Source organism: Phaenicophaeus curvirostris, chromosome 3 (assembly GCF_032191515.1).
Source record: "Phaenicophaeus curvirostris isolate KB17595 chromosome 3, BPBGC_Pcur_1.0, whole genome shotgun sequence".
In the NCBI taxonomy this organism is placed as follows: domain Eukaryota; kingdom Metazoa; phylum Chordata; class Aves; order Cuculiformes; family Cuculidae; genus Phaenicophaeus; species Phaenicophaeus curvirostris.
Genome location: NC_091394.1, coordinates 51022891 through 51042018, shown reverse-complemented (window position 1 = coordinate 51042018; position 19128 = coordinate 51022891). Strand labels below are relative to the sequence as shown.

At 40.8% G+C, this 19128-nt stretch overlaps 1 protein-coding gene across 12 annotated transcripts in view; it reads left to right on the top strand.

Annotated features, from left to right (window-relative positions):
* Positions 1 to 19128, top strand: part of ZNF521 (zinc finger protein 521) — a 231687-nt gene that overhangs the window by 88665 nt on the left and 123894 nt on the right. For 11 of the 12 annotated variants that reach the window (XM_069853994.1, XM_069853997.1, XM_069853996.1 and 8 more), the window contains one exon: positions 5352 to 8704. In XM_069853994.1, the coding sequence (XP_069710095.1) occupies positions 5352 to 8704 (3353 nt within the window). Of the gene's footprint in view, positions 1 to 5351; positions 8705 to 14029; positions 15690 to 19128 lie in introns of those variants that run through there. The other variant, XM_069854003.1, reaches the window with a different exon arrangement.

Below are 19128 nucleotides of genomic sequence, written 5' to 3'. Positions count from 1 at the left end.
GAGGGTAAAGTAGCGAGAACATATCAGCAGGACCCAGAGCCGGGGGCTGTCTGTCCAGCTGAACTGCTGGGCCTTCTCTTTGGCTGGGTCCAGCAGCTTAAGCATTTTGCCAACTCTGTTTCAGGGACAAAAAGGATATTTCTTGCAGGGATGGCTCAGGCGTGGGAGATACGGGTTCTGTTTCCTCCTCTGCACAGATTACATTTGTAACCTGAGGCAAACTGCTCCAGCTTGCTTGTGCCCCAGTTACTTGAGCAGCAAAATAGGGAAAATAGAAAACTGCTGCTTGCAGGATATTGGAAATATTAATTTGTTCATATTTGTAAACTCTGTTCTATCAGAGGAACCTTATGTATTATGGCGCATAAAGGTTTGCTGACATTTGTTTTAGGAATGCGGCCATTTGTCTAGTGGCAGCAAAAACATGTTTAAATCATACGGAAAAATTAGGCATGATAAAGCAAGTGCCCTGAAGCATATTCCAGCCAAAGCATGCATATGTCATAAACCTTCCTGGTGACCAAGTAACGTGTTTCTGAAGGGGTACTGTTAATTCAGTCAGCAGCACCAAGGGTAAGATCGCTGTTAAGACCTCACGGCTACTCAGGCTGGCACATGAGTGGCTGGCTGCTAACTCCACAGAGGTGCTTTTGTGCTCTGATGCTTCCCCCTTCCTCCCTCCCCTTTCGCGGGATAACTCCTGGTATTACTTCACTTTTCTGTTAGTGAGCACTTTCCCCATAAATATGACTGAACAGGTGTTACTCTGCTACTAACTGAGTTTCCAGCTGTCCTCTTCCAGCACAGACCAGGCAAAATCTGTTGTTTCATCCTATTAGACAGACTAGAGAACTATCAAGCCTGAGATGGAGGTCTTCCTTGCAGGATACTGTAGGTTTGTTGCCAGAAGATGGTCAGGAAGGCCTGGCTGGCTAACAAAGACAGTCCTTCAGCTGCTGGGTGTAGTTCCAGTTTTGCATCCCCTTTGGCAGCAGCACAGAGACTGCTGCAGTGTGGCCAGCCAGCAAAATTAGGAAATAAGGACCTCTTTTATTTACTCAGGCTGCTGAATCATGGGCATTCCTGTCTGCTTGGAGAAAAGTCAGGCAGCTCTACTTTCCACTGGAAGTCTCAGGAGTGCTTGGTACTTTCATCTCAGAGTGTTCACACACTTGTTTTAATGTGCTTTATGGAAATGGTGAAACTCAGCAAGTACAGTTGGTGTAGAAAAACATCTGCACTAACTATTCACACACATTTGCATCTTTAAATAGACTTTTAAGTCTTGTAGCCGATTTCCAGCAAAGTTTTCTGGTTGTGAGTGCTAGAGCTTTCTTAGAGTTAGCGAGTGTGAAGTGAGTGGTTCCAAAAATTAAAAATTTACATGGACATGTTAAATGCATCACATTGAAACTCAGAATACTAGCCATAACACAAAAAAGGCATTTACAGTAAGTAGCACTTAGTGAGTGCCAAAGGAAAAAAAAATAAGTCAATAGAGAAAATATATTTTAAAACTCCATAAACACTCCATCAAATACCTGGGGCCCTATTCTGCTCCCAGATAGTTGTGTACCACTCCTGGGGACTTGTATATGTGCATCTGAATTTGATCCAGAGTATTTTAAAGCAGCTTGTTATAACATTAAAAATCAGTATTTGTAATGTTGACATAGCTCAGTGGTAGGTGTTTGCAGATTTATATGCACATGGCTGTACGCAGAATAGCACCAAACTGTTTGTATTTTCTGTGAGAGCAATTGGCAAAAAAGAGTTTGCCCAACAGCAGGTCAAACTTTACCCCCAACACAGAGCTGGCTCTGTGGAAAGTGCCTCTGGGAAAACAGGAGTGGAGTCCACGTCCCAAGCCTGCTGGTTAGCTGTGAGGACCTTCCATTTAGCTCCTCCATCATGGCTTTGAGTGCCCAGATCTGCTCACCTGCTCACATGGAGTAGCCTCATTGCATGGCAGCAAGCTGCAGATCACTGCCGTTTTGAAGGACGTGCTCCTAATGGTGGCACGTTAATTATGTAGCATGGCATCTTTTGCAGGGAAAGGTGGGGAGACAGCAGGACAGGCAATGCCATAATTCACATCCTGCTGTAGTGGGAGTTACTCATAGCCCAGGTTTCCTTCTTCCTGGACAGCCCCTACGCTCACCAGGCGCATTAGTCCATCACACACAGTGTTCAACAAAATCCAGTGCAGTGAAATGTTTCCTCTTGTTGCAGAAGCAAGGTTTCAAAAGTCCTTCTGCGGATTGCTGACAGCTTTGGGAACCCTTTGTGTGAGCGCAGATCAGGGGCCCTCCTTCCGGAGCACGGTGGCTGACTGCCTGTGCCCCTTCCATCTCGGCTCTTCCCTGCCCTGCCGCTCTTGGCGAGGGAAAGCGGGGGAGACGTTGGTCACATTGTTAGGCTCATACTCAGGAAAATCCTGTTGTCCTTCACTGTGGGCTATGCAGAATTCCCCCTGCCTTGCTGGCTCTCCTGTAGCTCTGAGAGATTGAGAGGTGTTTGCATTTCAAGTTAAAAGGACGCAAATCAGACCTGCAAGTGGTTTGCTTTTCTCCTTTCTAAACAAAGAGAATTACTCTATGGAACTATTATGGGCTAAGATTAAAAACCCAACAGCAAAGTGACACAGAGAAACATTTATATTTGCTGGTTAGAAAGCAAGAAACAGCTCTGTGCTGTACTTAACACCATTGCCACCACTATCCATACCTTGTATCAAAGCTAAGGGAGAGACCCCCCCTCCTAAGCAAACAAGGAGAATTAGTTGGGGGAAAGAGGCTACCATTGCTTATCCTGTGGTCACACTCAGCGCTTGATCCTGACCCTGCTGCCAGCCCACTGAGATGCGTGAGCCAGGGGGAATAGTTCTATAATAGGTAAAACTGGGCAGGCAGTGGCCACAAAAAGGAAGTGATTTACTACTGTGTCAGTGATGGTACACTATTTATAACACTCACTATATATTCCTCTAAGCCTTTATACAATAATATATCATTTCTGCATAGGTTATACATTTTAATACTAAATTTGGTTACAAAATATGTTGCCTAGGCAGTCACAGGCTGTTTTTCTTCACTCAGTTGCTTGACATAAATTCCTGTTTATCTGCTGGCAGTGGTTTTATGTCAGAAATACATTAGATTTTTAAAGGACAAAAGACTTTTTCACTTAAAGGACTTAGCTGGAAGTATTAATTTAAAATAAAATTTTAAAAAGTAGATTAAAATCTTCTCCTGTAAATAGCTTTTCCCCCTGTTTTGATCATTTCCAATTTTAGAGTCAAACCCAGCAATCTGAAAGGACGCTACACAGATTTACATTAAAAGTCTCCTGTGAATTTTGCAGTCACTAATGTATCAACTTAAAAACTCACCTGACTAGCATTATTTAGTTTGTATGACAATGAGTAACTTTGCTTCAGTACTTGGGGAAGCTTTTTAGCATATGACTACTTTTACTGGAAGAGAGGGTTTTTAGTTTTCAATTTTTGTCTTAAAAAAATCGAACGTCTTTGTTTTCAGTTCAAAGATATGGCACTTGGGCTAGGGTTTGGTTTTGTTATTTAAATTCACACCACTAGTGCAGATTCATATGTACGTAAATGCACATTTGTGTGTTTGTATGTGAAAGGTGTGTGTAATTTGTGAAACCTTCCTCTTCAAGACATAAACAAGAGGATAAAAACCCACGCAGTTTCCAACTTATCCTGAAAAGCATTGTGTCAATGGGCAGTCATCCAGCAATGGTGTTTGGTTGTTTTCTCAGAGTTAGATGGTTGCCATCTGGCATTGATAGTGAGATGGCATTGTCATCAGTTTCTAGACGCAGGAAAGGAATGAATCCTCATCTGTTTCCTGTGGATAAGTAAGGGGTTGATAATCTAGTAAAATCTTGTTACCTTAAAGAAAGCAGGGTTGGAATTTGTTTACATAATATAAGCCAGCTCTAACTTTTATGTTGGTGTAGTACATTTCTTGAGGGAAGACTCGTGTTAAAAAACTTGCTGCTTTGCAAAAATGCCTTAAGACAGATGCTTTTCAAGCAGTTTCTCCTATATTTTTCTGTACTATTACTGCAGTTAATTTTACTTTTAATACGAGAGAAAAACCCCAAAGCATGCACCTGGAAAGTATTATTTGATGCAGAGTGGTCTTTCAAGCAATCTTTTAATATTTTTAAGTAAGTTTTAGATTAAGATAATTATGATCATTATGGTTTTGTAATATGCATTTAAAACAAAAGGCACAAAAACTGTACAGCACATCTGTTGAAAAAAATAGTTACAACTTTCCCTGTCTAGAGATGAGGTAATGTCATGGATTACCAGGTTTTTATCTGACTAGCATTTCTGTTTTGTCTCTTTCTTGTTGCTCGTAAATCTTTCAGCTTTTTCCATAATTGTTTATCACTTTTCCTGTTTCCAGTTTTTTATAAGTTGCTTTGTCTGTGATCACCTCACAGTACAGGTTCTGCTGGACTGAGGAAGTTCAGCTGGCTGAGGCCTTTGCAAAAAAGGAAGAAATGGTGGGCAACCTCTTGAACTTAAGAAGGAAAAGAAAATTATTTTCACAACTGACCCTTTTCAAACTTTCTCATTTTCCTTTATCCTGGCTGTTGATTTTTTAGTTTGTTTTGAACATTTAATGATGCAGCTGCCAGCTTTCAGTAACTGAATTGTATCATTATTGGGGAAATCTGGTTGCACTTTATTAGAGAAAACATCACTGTTTATATTGGTGTCCCATTCCTCCCCTGTAATTTCTCCTATTATTGTTTAGGATAACACCCAAGTCTCTCTCAATAACAGCCTTTGAAAGATTTCTGCGTTCAGAATCAACTTCAAGGGAAAAAAAAAAAGAAAACCAGTGATAAAGCAGGAGAATCTTTTCATTAAATATTAGGCATATGAGTTGACTGTATTAATCTTAAATTATTCGTGTAATATTTTCTCCTTTCCTTTGACTCTTCAGATGCTCACGTAATATGCAAATCATTTTACAATGGATACAAAAGAAACATTAAATATATTAAAATCTGCATTTTAATAAAGCTGTCAATGTAAAACACATGTCCTGCAACTGAGAAAGAATGATAAAAAAGCAATAAAAAGGTAATACAGGCACAGAACTATTTAATAATTTTTAATGGTTTACAGTCTGGTAAAAATAAATGTGGTCTTGAAGCTGTTGGATGCAGATATAAGAAATACCCTAGTCTGAGTTTGATATGTTTTAGCTATTTAGGAGCAGCAGACTTATGTTGTTCAAAAGCATTTGCTCTTTCCTTTGAACTGTAGAGATTAAGCTTGTGGGCATGTTTCTTTCTCATTTCAGATGGAGTGGATGTTGAGGATGACCCCACTTGTTCATGGCCAGCATCATCACCTTCTAGCAAGGACCAAACTTCCCCGAGCCATGGAGAAGGTTGTGATTTTGGTGAAGAGGAGGGAGGTCCAGGGTTGCCCTATCCATGCCAGTTTTGTGACAAATCATTCAGTCGCCTCAGCTACTTAAAGCACCACGAGCAAAGTCACAGTGACAAGCTTCCTTTCAAATGCACGTATTGCAGTCGTCTCTTCAAACACAAGCGGAGCAGGGACCGCCACATAAAGCTTCATACGGGAGACAAGAAGTATCACTGCAGTGAGTGTGATGCAGCATTCTCAAGGAGTGATCATCTTAAAATTCACTTAAAGACTCATACGTCCAACAAGCCATATAAGTGTGCCATTTGTAGACGTGGATTCCTGTCATCTAGTTCACTGCATGGTCACATGCAGGTTCATGAGAGGAACAAAGACGGCTCTCAGTCTGTTTCCCGGATGGATGACTGGAAAATGAAAGACACTCAAAAATGCAGTCAGTGCGAAGAAGGCTTTGATTTTCCTGAAGATCTTCAAAAGCACATTGCAGAATGTCACCCCGAGTGTTCCCCTAATGAAGACCGATCGGCTCTTCAGTGTGTTTACTGTCATGAACTCTTTGTAGAGGAAACATCTCTGATGAATCACATGGAGCAGTCTCATAATGGTGAGAAGAAGAATTCATGCAGCATTTGCTCGGAGAACTTTCATACTGTGGAGGAGCTGTACAGTCACATGGACAGTCACCAGCAGCCAGAGTCATGCAACCACAGCAACAGTCCATCTTTGGTAACTGTGGGCTACACCTCAGTCTCTAGTACCACTCCAGATTCCAATCTCTCAGTGGACAGTTCAACAATGGTGGAAACAGCTCCCCCTATACCAAAAGGTCGAGGAAGGAAGCGGGCAGCTCAGCAAGTGCCAGATATCACTGGTCCTTCGAGTAAACAGCCGAAAGTTACCTATAGCTGCATTTATTGCAACAAACAGTTGTTTTCCAGCCTTGCAGTTTTGCAGATACACCTGAAAACTATGCATTTAGATAAACCCGAACAAGCCCATATCTGTCAGTATTGTTTGGAGGTGTTGCCATCTCTCTACAATCTGAATGAACATCTTAAGCAAGTCCACGAGGCTCCGGACCCAGCACTGATTGTTTCTACCATGCCTGCCATGGTGTACCAGTGCAACTTCTGCTCTGAAGTGTTCAATGACCTCAACACCCTTCAGGAACACATCCGATGTTCTCATGGATTTGCCAACCCTGCTGCTAAGGACAGTAATGCTTTCTTTTGTCCCCATTGCTACATGGGTTTTCTTACAGATTCTTCTCTGGAAGAGCATATTAGACAAGTCCATTGTGATCTTAGCAGTTCCCGTTTTGGTTCTCCTGTGCTTGGAACCCCAAAAGATCCAGTGGTGGAAGTGTATTCTTGTTCCTACTGTACAAATTCTCCAATATTTAATAGTGTTCTTAAACTGAACAAGCATATCAAGGAGAACCATAAGAACATTCCTTTGGCACTGAATTACATCCACAATGGAAAAAAATCCAGAGCCATGAGTCCCTTATCTCCTGTAACCATTGAGCAGACCTCTCTAAAGATGATGCAGGCAGTTGGAGGTGCTCCTCCTCGACCTGCAGGTGAATATATTTGTAATCAGTGTGGTGCTAAGTATACTTCCTTGGACGGTTTTCAGACTCATTTAAAAACACATCTTGACACCGTCCTGCCAAAACTGACTTGCCCTCAGTGCAACAAGGAATTTCCAAATCAGGAGTCTCTGCTGAAGCACGTTACCATTCATTTCATGATCACCTCAACCTACTACATCTGTGAAAGCTGTGACAAGCAGTTCACTTCTGTGGATGACTTGCAGAAACACCTACTGGACATGCATACTTTTGTGTTCTTCCGCTGTACCTTGTGCCAAGAGGTTTTTGACTCCAAAGTCTCCATTCAGCTACATTTGGCTGTGAAACACAGCAATGAAAAGAAGGTATACAGATGTACATCTTGCAACTGGGATTTCCGCAATGAGACTGACCTACAGCTTCATGTTAAACACAACCACCTGGAGAACCAAGGCAAAGTACATAAGTGTATCTTCTGTGGTGAGTCCTTTGGTACGGAGGTGGAGCTGCAGTGTCACATTACTACGCACAGCAAGAAGTACAATTGCAAGTTCTGCAGCAAAGCTTTCCATGCTATCATCTTGCTGGAAAAGCACTTAAGGGAAAAACATTGTGTTTTTGAAACAAAAACTCCAAACTGTGGAACAAATGGAGCATCTGAGCAGGTTCAGAAAGAGGAAGTGGAACTGCAGACCTTGCTGACAAATAGCCAGGAGTCCCATAACAGCCACGATGGCAGCGAGGAAGATGTGGACACATCTGAGCCTATGTATGGCTGTGACATTTGTGGAGCAGCTTATACCATGGAGACTCTCCTGCAAAATCACCAGCTTCGAGACCATAACATTCGACCTGGAGAAAGTGCCATAGTGAAGAAAAAGGCTGAACTCATTAAAGGGAATTACAAGTGTAATGTGTGTTCTCGAACATTCTTCTCTGAAAATGGACTCCGAGAACACATGCAGACACACCTGGGACCAGTGAAACATTATATGTGCCCAATCTGCGGTGAGCGGTTCCCATCTCTTCTGACTCTTACTGAACATAAGGTCACACATAGTAAGAGCCTGGACACTGGAAACTGCAGGATTTGCAAGATGCCCCTCCAGAGCGAGGAAGAATTTTTAGAGCATTGCCAAATGCACCCTGACTTAAGGAACTCCTTGACGGGGTTCCGCTGTGTGGTGTGCATGCAGACAGTGACCTCCACGCTGGAACTGAAAATCCACGGCACATTCCACATGCAGAAAACTGGAAATGGTTCTGCCGTGCAGTCCACAGGGCGCACACAGCATCTCCAGAAACTGTACAAGTGTGCTTCTTGCCTGAAGGAATTCCGCTCAAAACAGGATTTAGTGAAACTTGACATCAACGGTCTGCCATATGGTCTGTGTGCTAGCTGTGTTAATCTCAGTAAAAGTGGTAGTCCAAGTGTCAACATCCCTTCAAGCAGTAACAGACAAGGCATGGGCCAAAATGAGAACTTGAGTTCCATTGAGAACAAAAGCAAGGCAGGGGGACTGAAGACTCGATGTTCTAGTTGCAATGTTAAATTTGAATCAGAAAGCGAACTCCAAAACCATATTCAGTCAATCCACAGAGAGCTTGTTCCAGACAGCAACAGTACACAGCTGAAAACACCACAAGTATCTCCAATGCCCAGAATCAGCCCCTCCCAAACTGAAGAGGTAACCCTTTTTTCTTTGCTCTTGACACTTTCCATCCTTTTGGAAAAAATCCCCCTTTTTTCAAGCTGTCTTGTCACTTGTCATGAAATGCTTAGGCTGAACCATGTTACTTTTCCATCCATAGCCATTAGCTAGTAATTACTTTCTTCTTGATATGCCTTACATCTTGGATTGAATTGCACAGAGTAGGACTAATTCCAGTCTCCCTAGGATATTGTCTTCTGTATCACTGAGGAGACCTATCTTCATGCCAGCACAACTGAGATCTGGAATCTTATCCTAGCTCCCTTACGTATTGGAATCCCCAGCTAGGAGTTGTGCTTACGGCAGAGAGTTTTAATGACAGAGGAGTAGAATGCAGTGAGCCAAAATGCTGGCATAAGGGGTGGATTTTTAAAAAATATTTGTGAGCAACAAATTGAGGGTGTTTTTTGTAAATTGTGTTGTAAACATTCCTTTTTCCTTCTTATAGCATATTTTGGTTAAGTAGAAGTGCAACGTTAGCCTAAGGTAAATTGGGAAATCAGTCCTTTGGATGCAATTCCTTGTTTTGTTTTTCCTTCCATTCCTGATGAACAACATTTTGATGTCACTGAAACACCTAGTGCCTGATGGTTGAAATCCTACTCATGCAACATAGCTTAGAAAGTAAATACATGTGTCAGAAAAAAACAAAAGGTCAAAGCCTTGAAAGACCTCATCTGCTTCCTCAGTCACGAGTGATGGTGTAATACCTTTGTACAGGACGATAGGGTGGTCATGTACTGAGGGAAAGGAATCTGTTTTATCTTCAGAAGTATTACCAATAGAATGACTTAAAGTAACTATTTTACGCATGGCTTGCATAATGACCCCTCATAGTTCAGGAAGCCTAAAACCACAGCACAAACAAATGATAAGAAATAATAGATTTTTTTCAAGAAAGCTTTTAGCCTCTGATGGTACAAGCATGGTGCAACCCATTGCTGTGAATGTGTATGGATACCCTGTGGCTAGGGAGCTGCTGCTCTTCCATCACCTTCCTCACTCCCTGTTTGTGAGCCCATCTGTTGGGTAAGAAATCTCTCAGCATGTCATCCAACAGCGTTGCGCAAACTGGAGAGCAGGAGGGAGGAGGGGAGATACATAAGGATATGTGGGCCAAGAGGTAAGTATTTGTGGAGCTGCCAAGAACGTAGCTGGAGAAAGGCTGGAGAAGGCCACTGAGGAAGCACAGTGTCTAGAGTGCTGCTGAGAGGGAAGCAGACCATGGAGACAAGAATGAAGTACCAAGCAGGATGCGTCTGCTGGGGAAGGACTCTATGCTTTCGTGACCTGTGTATCTCCAGTTGACACATTGGGCCAAGGAGAGGCACGCGTGGAGAAAGGGATGCAGCGTGGTTTGTGGAAGGAGCAGGTTGTTAGACTTGAGAATTGCAGATATAAGAAAAACTTTATAAAGAAGAGGGAAAAGGAATTGCTTCCATTAGATGTGATTCAGGCCATTGGTGGTTCCATAGTACTGCTGCTGACTGCAAACTGCAGGATTACCAGCTGCATGGTTTTGGTAGGTTCAGAGTTATCCTGGCTTCTGTTTCTGTCATCTTTTCCCAAGTGAGTGCTTGAAATCTCTGATCCCAGTCATGTTGGAATCCAGTTCCTGCTGCCCCAAGCACAGTCAGAATCATGAAAGTTGTAGTAGTTACCATGGTAAGATATTACCAATTTGTCTTTCTCTTGCATGTAAAATAGACAAAAAGATTTGAGGATCCTTTGTAGTGATACAAGGTCAGTTACCTTCAGTGTCATCAATCTTCATATACTTGGGTCAGGTACAACTAGAGTTCTTATGTCGTCTTCTGATTGGCATCACGTTCCTCTTGCTCCTTTAGATTTTTGTCTTAGAAATGTATTTAAGGTGAAAAAGCCTTGTAAACTACAGCAAGATTTGTGAATAGCATTTGCAACACTTTCAAGTCACCATTTGCCCCTCGCCCTCATTCAGAGCTTGTAAACTGATTTTACAGTGTCTATGGTTCTAGTTTCCACATAAGTAACCCAGACTTTCAGATTCTTTTCTCATGGGAAGCACAAAGCTATCAAGTTCCTGATAGAGCATTAGTACTTCTGCAAACCATAAATGCATGTTTGTAAAAATCCTGAAAGATCATTTCTTTTTCTGACAGATATTACTGCTTTCAAACTGTAGTGATGCAAGCATCATAGCAGTGAGAATAAAAACTGAAAGTGGTAACACAAAGATGTTTAACTACACAGATTGGATGTCTAGTCTGAGGGTAATTAAAATATAAGCGTATAACACAAGCAGTAAAAACAAATTGGATTTCTAAATTTTGTTATTAGTTAATGGCTTTGCTACTCCACTGGAAGGGTGTTTCTTTAATTGAATGGGATGTTGAAGATGACTACTTAAATGTGCTATTTTGGGGAAATTTTCAAAAAAAAAATCATAATACTGAGGAGTAAAGGTTTAATTTGCATTATTGAGAGTCATGTGGTTTGAGATGCCCACCTTTATATAAAGAATGTTTTATTCCAGAGGCAAGTTCTAGCTGTCAGACCATTAATAGTGCTGAATATTCTTTGTTACTCAGTAACAGATTACTATGCTAAACATACTAGAAAATATCTTTTTTAAGATAAAAGATGCCACAAAAAAAAATCACTTCTGGCTTCTTTGCCAAATATTCTTATGGTTAAACTAGAAAACTTCCCTTTTTGTCAAAGGGTACAATTACCTTAAAATGGTATAATGCCATCAGTTGAGCTATCACCTGCTGAGCTCACCCTACTTGCAAAGTGAAACATGTTGATCTGACCTGAATCATCTTCACTGAAAGTTAACTTCCAGTTGGGAAGGGAAATGATGAGTAGTGCTTATCATAATTTTTTCCTCAAGGAACAGATCCAAACTTATTAAGCTGGTTGTACTGCTGAATCTATTACTTGTAAGCTATCAAACAGACTTAAGCATGCACGTTGTGGATAGCTAGCTATTGAAAGAGCTCTAGAATTCATAAGTCTGTAATTTATCCTTTGAGCTTAATGAGATGGTGAATTCAGGTTGTAGATTTCTTATAAAGATCTTGAACTATTGCCTAACATTGTTAGGCTATGGTAGTAATCTGGGTGTTTGCAAATATTAAAAGTGGAGAGCAAAGTCTGATGTAGTGAATTTGGAACTAGACATCAATCCTTTTTCTGTCACTCATTTGCTTTTTTTAACTTGGACAATTCCACTTGAAGATCTCTGCTTCATTTTCCTTATTATGAAAACAAGACTGATACTTCTTGAAATGTGTCTTGCCATGCTTAATTACAATACATTTCTTGTAAAGCATTTGGAAAATGAAAAGCAGTGTTCAAGAAACCTGTGCAGCCTTGCTTCTGTTGTTCCTGCTCAGTGTGCTGTCATGCACCTAATGAGACAACTCCTAACTCTGCAGATGATGTGCCTTGAGCTTCACAACTTTTGTACAAGCATTATCACACCAGTGTAAACATACAATAATAATTATACTGTTTATTGCTTAGCTGGCAGGAGAAGAGGGAATGGACTCCAGCTTATACCAACAATTTACTGGTAAAACCTGTCTTATGCTAGTGTAACTGTATGTGCAACTGCGCTCAGTTTGGCGTCCTGTTGGTAACTTCCAGAGTAGATGCTCAGCAAGCATTATTGCTTCTGTAAGTAGCTTAAGTTATATATCACTTTGTTCTATGAATGTGAAGCTCATGTGAATACTGTATTACCCATGGCAATGCAGACAGTTCTTCATTAATAATAAAAGAACACTCTGGGGTTTCTGGTCCTGAGAAGAGAAGGAGTAGTGCAAGTGTGCTGCCAGATTACTGCAGGAATAAAGAAGCTTATTTAGGTGTTACAAAAGACTTGCAGGAACTCAATATAGCAGAAAGTATCAGAAACACTGTACAAAGGAGAGAACTAGCAACTGTCACACCAGAGCAAGCGTGAATTCGGGGCTGCTCTTCTGTCCTGTTGTGGTTGTGCAGAGCCATATGCCAGAATGGGCATGTCACAGCAGGGGACACTGGGCACATCACAGCAGCGTTCTGGAAGGAGCCAAGAAAGTGCAGGCTGACAAGGCTGCAGAGAGCTGGTGGCCCCTTGAAACTCAACTTATCCAACCTCAGATGAATCCAGGAATGGTACCAACCTGACACAAAGAATGGAGCTCAGGTAAGGTGTACTGTTCTATCATTACTGCTTTTCTCTTTATTCATGGGCTCTGAATCTATCTTTCTGCTCCACTATTCCTTCCCTCTTCTCAAAACACTGCCAGACTCACAAAGACAGAAAACAGTAACTGCCTTTTGAAGTAGCTAGTTTGTTTAAGCAACATACACTGGCAGTCAGAGGCAGAAAGAAGAGAGAAAAGACTGAGCAATGCAGAAATGTTCCCAGATGCATGCTTTTGGCAGGGCAGGCAATGGCGTTTTAGCAACATACATCAATGTGCTTTTAACTGAAAAAAATGCAGTGAAATCAACGGTCATGCATATAATTGAAATACATGAAGAAATTAAAATAATCCTCCTCATTGACAATCCAAGCTGATCATTCTGACTACAGAATTTTTATGAATAAGCACATAAACTTGTAATGTAAACATAAGAAGTAGTGCCTTGGGTTTCCTGTCAGTGAATCCAAGCCCTGAACAAGTTATTCTTGTTCTGGATTTTGGATTTGGGGACAGAAAAACGTAAACAAGGTTTTTTGCTGGCACAAAGATTTGGCTTTGAAATAGTTTGCAGAACTAATCTGTTGCAAACGTATTTTCTGCTCTGGAATTTCAGAACGAGCTCACTAAGAATACCATTTTTGTCTTCTTGTATAATTTTGACATTATTTCCAGGAAGATATTGTTTAAGATGTGACAATATATATCTTTAGGAAGGACTACCCTGCTTTTCTTGCCATGGTAGGCCACCTTCACATTATGCTATGCTGTAATTTCTGGTAGTAACAGTGTCATGGACTGGCTGAAAAGATACAGGCTTAAGCATTTCTTTTCTCTTTATCTTTACACATTCAGTAGCAAGCTGTCAAAGTCCTTCCTGAATTTAGTAAGGATAGTGTTACTTATTTTCCTGCTGCCATAGATCCTACCGAAATTGAGCAGCATGCTTCCCACCTTCTCACATACACCATGAATTGCATCTGTGAAAGGATACCCATGGGAAGCTCCCATGACTGGAAGCTGCTGAATAGAAGCAAGAGGGATAATTATAGTGAGTTTTATTGGTTTCCTGTCCGCTAATCATTAAAAGCTAATGCTGTTTGTCTGTCTTGTTATTTGTCAGGTGCTTCAGATGGGAGATTTGGAGAGACACCATCTTCATACCTGTGGAAAACTTTGCATGTGATGAAGAAAGGATAAAGTGTTCTACAAAGTTTTCAAGAGCACTAAACCAATACTTCCATGAAAAAATGCACGGGTGGGGGAATGCCTGCTTGAAGAAAGGCAGAAGAACTGGAGAGGAACACAGGAATGTGGATGGAGACCTTAAGCATCTCTAGAGAGGGCAAATGGAGATTTGCAAAGCTTTTATGAGATAAACATCCTGAGATGTATGCTCCAAAAGGTCAGCTGTGCAGCCCACAGTCCTCATGTGGCTTTTCCCATACGTGTACAAAGAAGAACAATTAAAGCAGTGAAGGGTCTGAAGCACAAGTCTTACAAGGAGCAGCTGAGGAAAATGGGGTTGTTTAGTCTGGAGCAAAGGAGGCTGAGGGGAGACCTTATTGCTCTCCACAACTACCTGGAAGGAGGTTGTATTGAGGCAGGTGTTGGTCTCTGCTTCCAGATAACAATAGGTAGGACAAGAGGAAAACTGTCCTCTAGGTGCACCAGGGTATGTTTAGACTGGGTATTAGGAAAAAATACTTAACAGAAGGGATTGTCAAGCATAGGAACAGGCTGCACAGGGAAGTGATTGAGTCACTCTCCCTGGCGATGTTTGAAAAGACATGTAGACATAGTGCTCAGGGACATAGTTTAGTGGGACTTGGCAGTGTGAGGTTTATGGTTGGACTTGGTGATCTTAAAGGACTCTTCCAACCTAAATGTTTCTGTGTTTCTATGTATCTGCTGGCCAAGTGATAAAGGTAACGTGCCACAATTTTCCATCTGCACAACCTCAGTGGAAAATTACAATAATGATGAGTATTTGTAATGTCACGTCAAAATTGGGTAGAAACAATAAAAAATTTCCCCTCTTTTTCTAGCCTGTTTATCTCAAGACATAGGAAACCATGACACATCTCTCTTTGTCTGATGGTTTGCGTACCTCTAGAGAGCTTTCTCTCTCTCTATCTCTCTCTCTTTGCTCTTACTTCTTGGTCAGTTTCAAGAAAAACTCCACAAATAAGAAGGAACCTCAAAGCCTATAAAATTTTTTCAACTTTGCAGAAGAGAGGTGACCTAGCAGGTGATTGGTAGAATCCAGAAAGGAAAGAGGCCTTTTAAAGACCCAGAGCAGGAAGATGGCTTTAGCTGAAGTTCATACCTGTTTATTTTGCAAAAGTCTATCAGTCACAAGGAATGAATCTATACAAAACCAACTTCTTTGTGGTGCTCACAGACTAACTTCTTAAATGATTGTAAATGTTTTGAGAAGTGTTTTTTACCACTGCTCAATAAAGTTGTTATATGAAATGTGTCGTTATTTGTCTCATGCAACAACCATAACACCCAAATTTGTTACTCTGTCACTAGGGAAATAAAATGGGCCAACTGTTAATTTAAAATGGATGTGTAGCCATAGTACTGCTTGTTTCACAAAGTTGTACAAATTGAACATAAATGAACCACCTGATATGTAACATCTTGTTAAAGAGTCCTCTTCTTTGACCTCCCATTACTCTGTGATGGCCGGTAATTGATCTTATGCCTAACGGTTCAAAACCCTTAGATACCTTTTTCTCCTGCCAAACCCATCTTTCATTTATTCCATTTCCTGCGTTGTATTAAAAATGATTGTATAAAATATGACCTATAGCATTTTTATACAGTGTGTTCTGCTGAATATGACAGCCAAAATGTGTCTGCTGCTAACAGCCTTCCTTATCATGGGACATTTCAGGACAAGAGGCAGTGGGCACAAACCAATACACGAGAGGATTCCTCTGAACTTCTAGAAGCACTTTTACTGTGAGGCTGATACACTGCCACAGGTTGTGTATCCTTTGAGACATTCACAAGACATCTGGACATGGTCTGGTTCTAGGTGGCCCTGCCTGCGCAGGGGGCTGAACCAGATGACCCCTAGAAATCAGTTTTGATAATTTTGTGATTCTGTGGTTTCCACCATCCTTTGGGTCTACCTACCAGAGGTATGTTGATGTTATTCTCTTCTTCCTTGGTGGTTCAACCTTTGTTTCTACTATATGGCTATGGAAATTAGGGAATAAAAGGATGTGGCCCAGTACTAACAGTAATAATGTGCAAGTCTGGGAAAAAAAGTCTATGCCTGCAGTTTTTATTAAAGGCCTGAATTCTTCAAGGTGAAAGCCTCACATGCATTCATTGATCATTCATAATGCCTGTGACACGCCTCTGAAAAAAAATACCGCTGCTTACAAATATGGCCATTTACAGGTTGCTTGCTGCTTGTCTACTGAAAAATTATGTGGAAGATAGGAGAGAAGGAGGCTGTCCCCTTAATCATGCTTCCATAGTTTTGGTATCCTGTGTGGGATGGACTTCCTTTTGTTTTTTACCTATTATCCAGAGTCAATATTCTGTGCAGAAAGGCACACCTAATGGCTTTTCATATCTAGAAAGCTACCTCTTCCTCTTTACATTTTCCAATAGGAAGTGGGGTAGTTCACCAACAAAGAACGATCTGAGACTCCAAGTTTCCAGATTTCCTTTTGTACTTGTTTTCCCACTGCTACAACTATCATCTTTTTTGGTTTCTGCTCTGATAACTGGAATAGGTTCAGTGCCAAACTCTAATAACATGTCTATCTGCGTATGAAAAGCTTGCAACCATCACTGACAGTGGTCAGCTTGCACTTGATCTGGCTATGCTGCTTTGTGCTTCTTTTGTAGACCTAGTCAGGGAATGCCTGCATCATCTGATGATTTTCCTGAACTATGCATCTTGACCATAGCTCCTCAGTCCCTGCTTCACAGCTGGTAGTCCATGTGACTGTGCTTAAAGTCCTGCTAACCTAGAAATATGACATTCTGCTTCTGAAACAAATGCTGCAGTCTCTTTCTTTCTGATAGGAAAATAGTAGACTGAAGAATCATGCAAATAGAAGTGAGCTTATTACATGCGGTACATAAGAGGACCTGATGGAAGAAGTACTTTTAAGAAGTTATGTGAAAGTAAAAAATTAGAAAATGGAACAGAGGGGATTCTGGGAAGTTCCCTTAATTGCCTTAGAGGAAAGCAAGTATGTCTTCACAGGAAAAAAAGGCTAGACACAAATCATTGTGGATAGCGCTGAGGACTGGCTTAGCAGAGTGCTTGTTTTGCTGGTACACCACTTCCTTGGGCAGCTGCACTGTCCCAGTGGAGGTTTTTCAACTGGGCATGCAGTCAAGCAGCATTGCAATGTCAGCAGCTGTGTGCCAGCTTAAATGCTACCAGTATATTTGTTAGCATTGATGTGGCCTAAGAGTATCCATACAGGATAGTGGTATAATTACAGCCGTATGATTGTAGAACTCTGTTCATGGCATATTTTTTAGTGTAGTCTTGCCAGTGTTATCATGTGAAGCCTTCATTTGTGAAGTCCCACTGACTTCCCCAAGTGCAAAGATAATTGCATGAGAAGGATCTAAGGGGTTTAATCCTTCTCGTGGTATTTCAACGAAAATTAATTTCTTATATATTATGTATGAGTAATATATTTCTGTTTGTACATTAATATTAATGTTGCATATTTTTGAGCACAAGTTCTATTCTGTAGGATCAAATTATCTTAGCAAGTAATAGCCCAGAATTCTGCAGGCTGAGTTGAAAGTGGACAGTTAAAGGCAGGGGAAGGTCCTGGGTCACACTTTGGAAAGTGAAATTAGTCAGCATTAGTTTTCCATAGTGCAGGAGAAAAGTGATCTTAGTGTTTAAGTTAAACAAAATAAGGTATGTAAAAAGACCCTGATTTTGCCTTTCTGTTAAAATCCAGAGAGCTTTTACAAAATTTGTGATAGAGAAAAGAGCCAGAAGAGTATTCTCATGTGCGTACTTGCAAACTATTAAATTTATTGGGCTACATCTGTTGCTGATTGTTGTTGAAGAAAGTAGTGGCTTTATTGAATGACAGTCTGTCTCAGTATGGCTTTTTAAAAACAAAGGAAAAAAAGCAACTTTAAGAAGTAAAAAGTCTATGAGCTTACTCAGAACATCAGCTTTTTGGATCTCAGACCTGCCAAGTCATGCTCTATGGCTTGTGCTTGGATGCCATGTAATCTGCAAACTTATCGGTATAATCTTGATCATAATTTCTCTTTAATGTCTGTAGCCACACAGCTGCTCTGATACTGAGGTGCTGAATGTTAGGATAACTCTTGATGGGCTAGCAGCACTCTGGGTCCAGAGGGTTGGCAGCCTTCTTTGATTTTAAGTGCAATGTAAGGAGACAGAAAGAAGTTGGGATGCTGACAGAAAGTTGAGTTGCTGATACAGTCAGCCCCAGGTTCCTGAGCACTACTCATCCCATAAATCTGCAACGCTCAGCAGCTCAGCCTCACCCAGAATCAGGCACAGGACAGAAAGACAGAAAGAAGCCTGTTTGGCTTTTGGATCCCAAATCAAACCACAGTACTTAAAGTTGTTTGTACTCATAAACTATGTAAGCCTGGTACAAAATAATTGAGAGAAAATAGATACACAGCCACATGCTGCCAGATTCTAGAGTCATTTTTCTGACAGGTACCTCACTTCAGTACTGAGTTTCAAAGACCCAAAGAGATTTAAAGTATTAGAGAGCTCAAATGGAAGAGATGCGGTTTTTAAATGTTGCAAGATGTGGTTCTTTCTGTGCGGCATTGTGAGACATTGTAAGCTGATGTACTTCATCAACCTGGGGAAGGAGAGGCTTATAACTAAGAGATATTGAAGACAGATGTGATTAAATGCAGAATCCAGAATGTATTTCTGCCTCAATGCATTTTGTGTATTAAAGCAATAAGTAACCATAATGAATGAAATTAGAAAAAGTAATGTTTTTCTCTATTTTTTCTTTTGCTTACCTTGTGGGATTGATTGTATTCTGTCTCTAGGCATGTGCATTCAAATCCTGTTAAACTTTAAACCTTGCTAAAAAAACCCTCAGAAGAATGGGAAAATCCTCATAAATTTGTTGAGAATATGTTTTTAAAAGCAATCAGGAAATACTAATTAAAGAATATTGTGTGAGCAATGAGAAGAGTTAGCAGTTAGTCAGT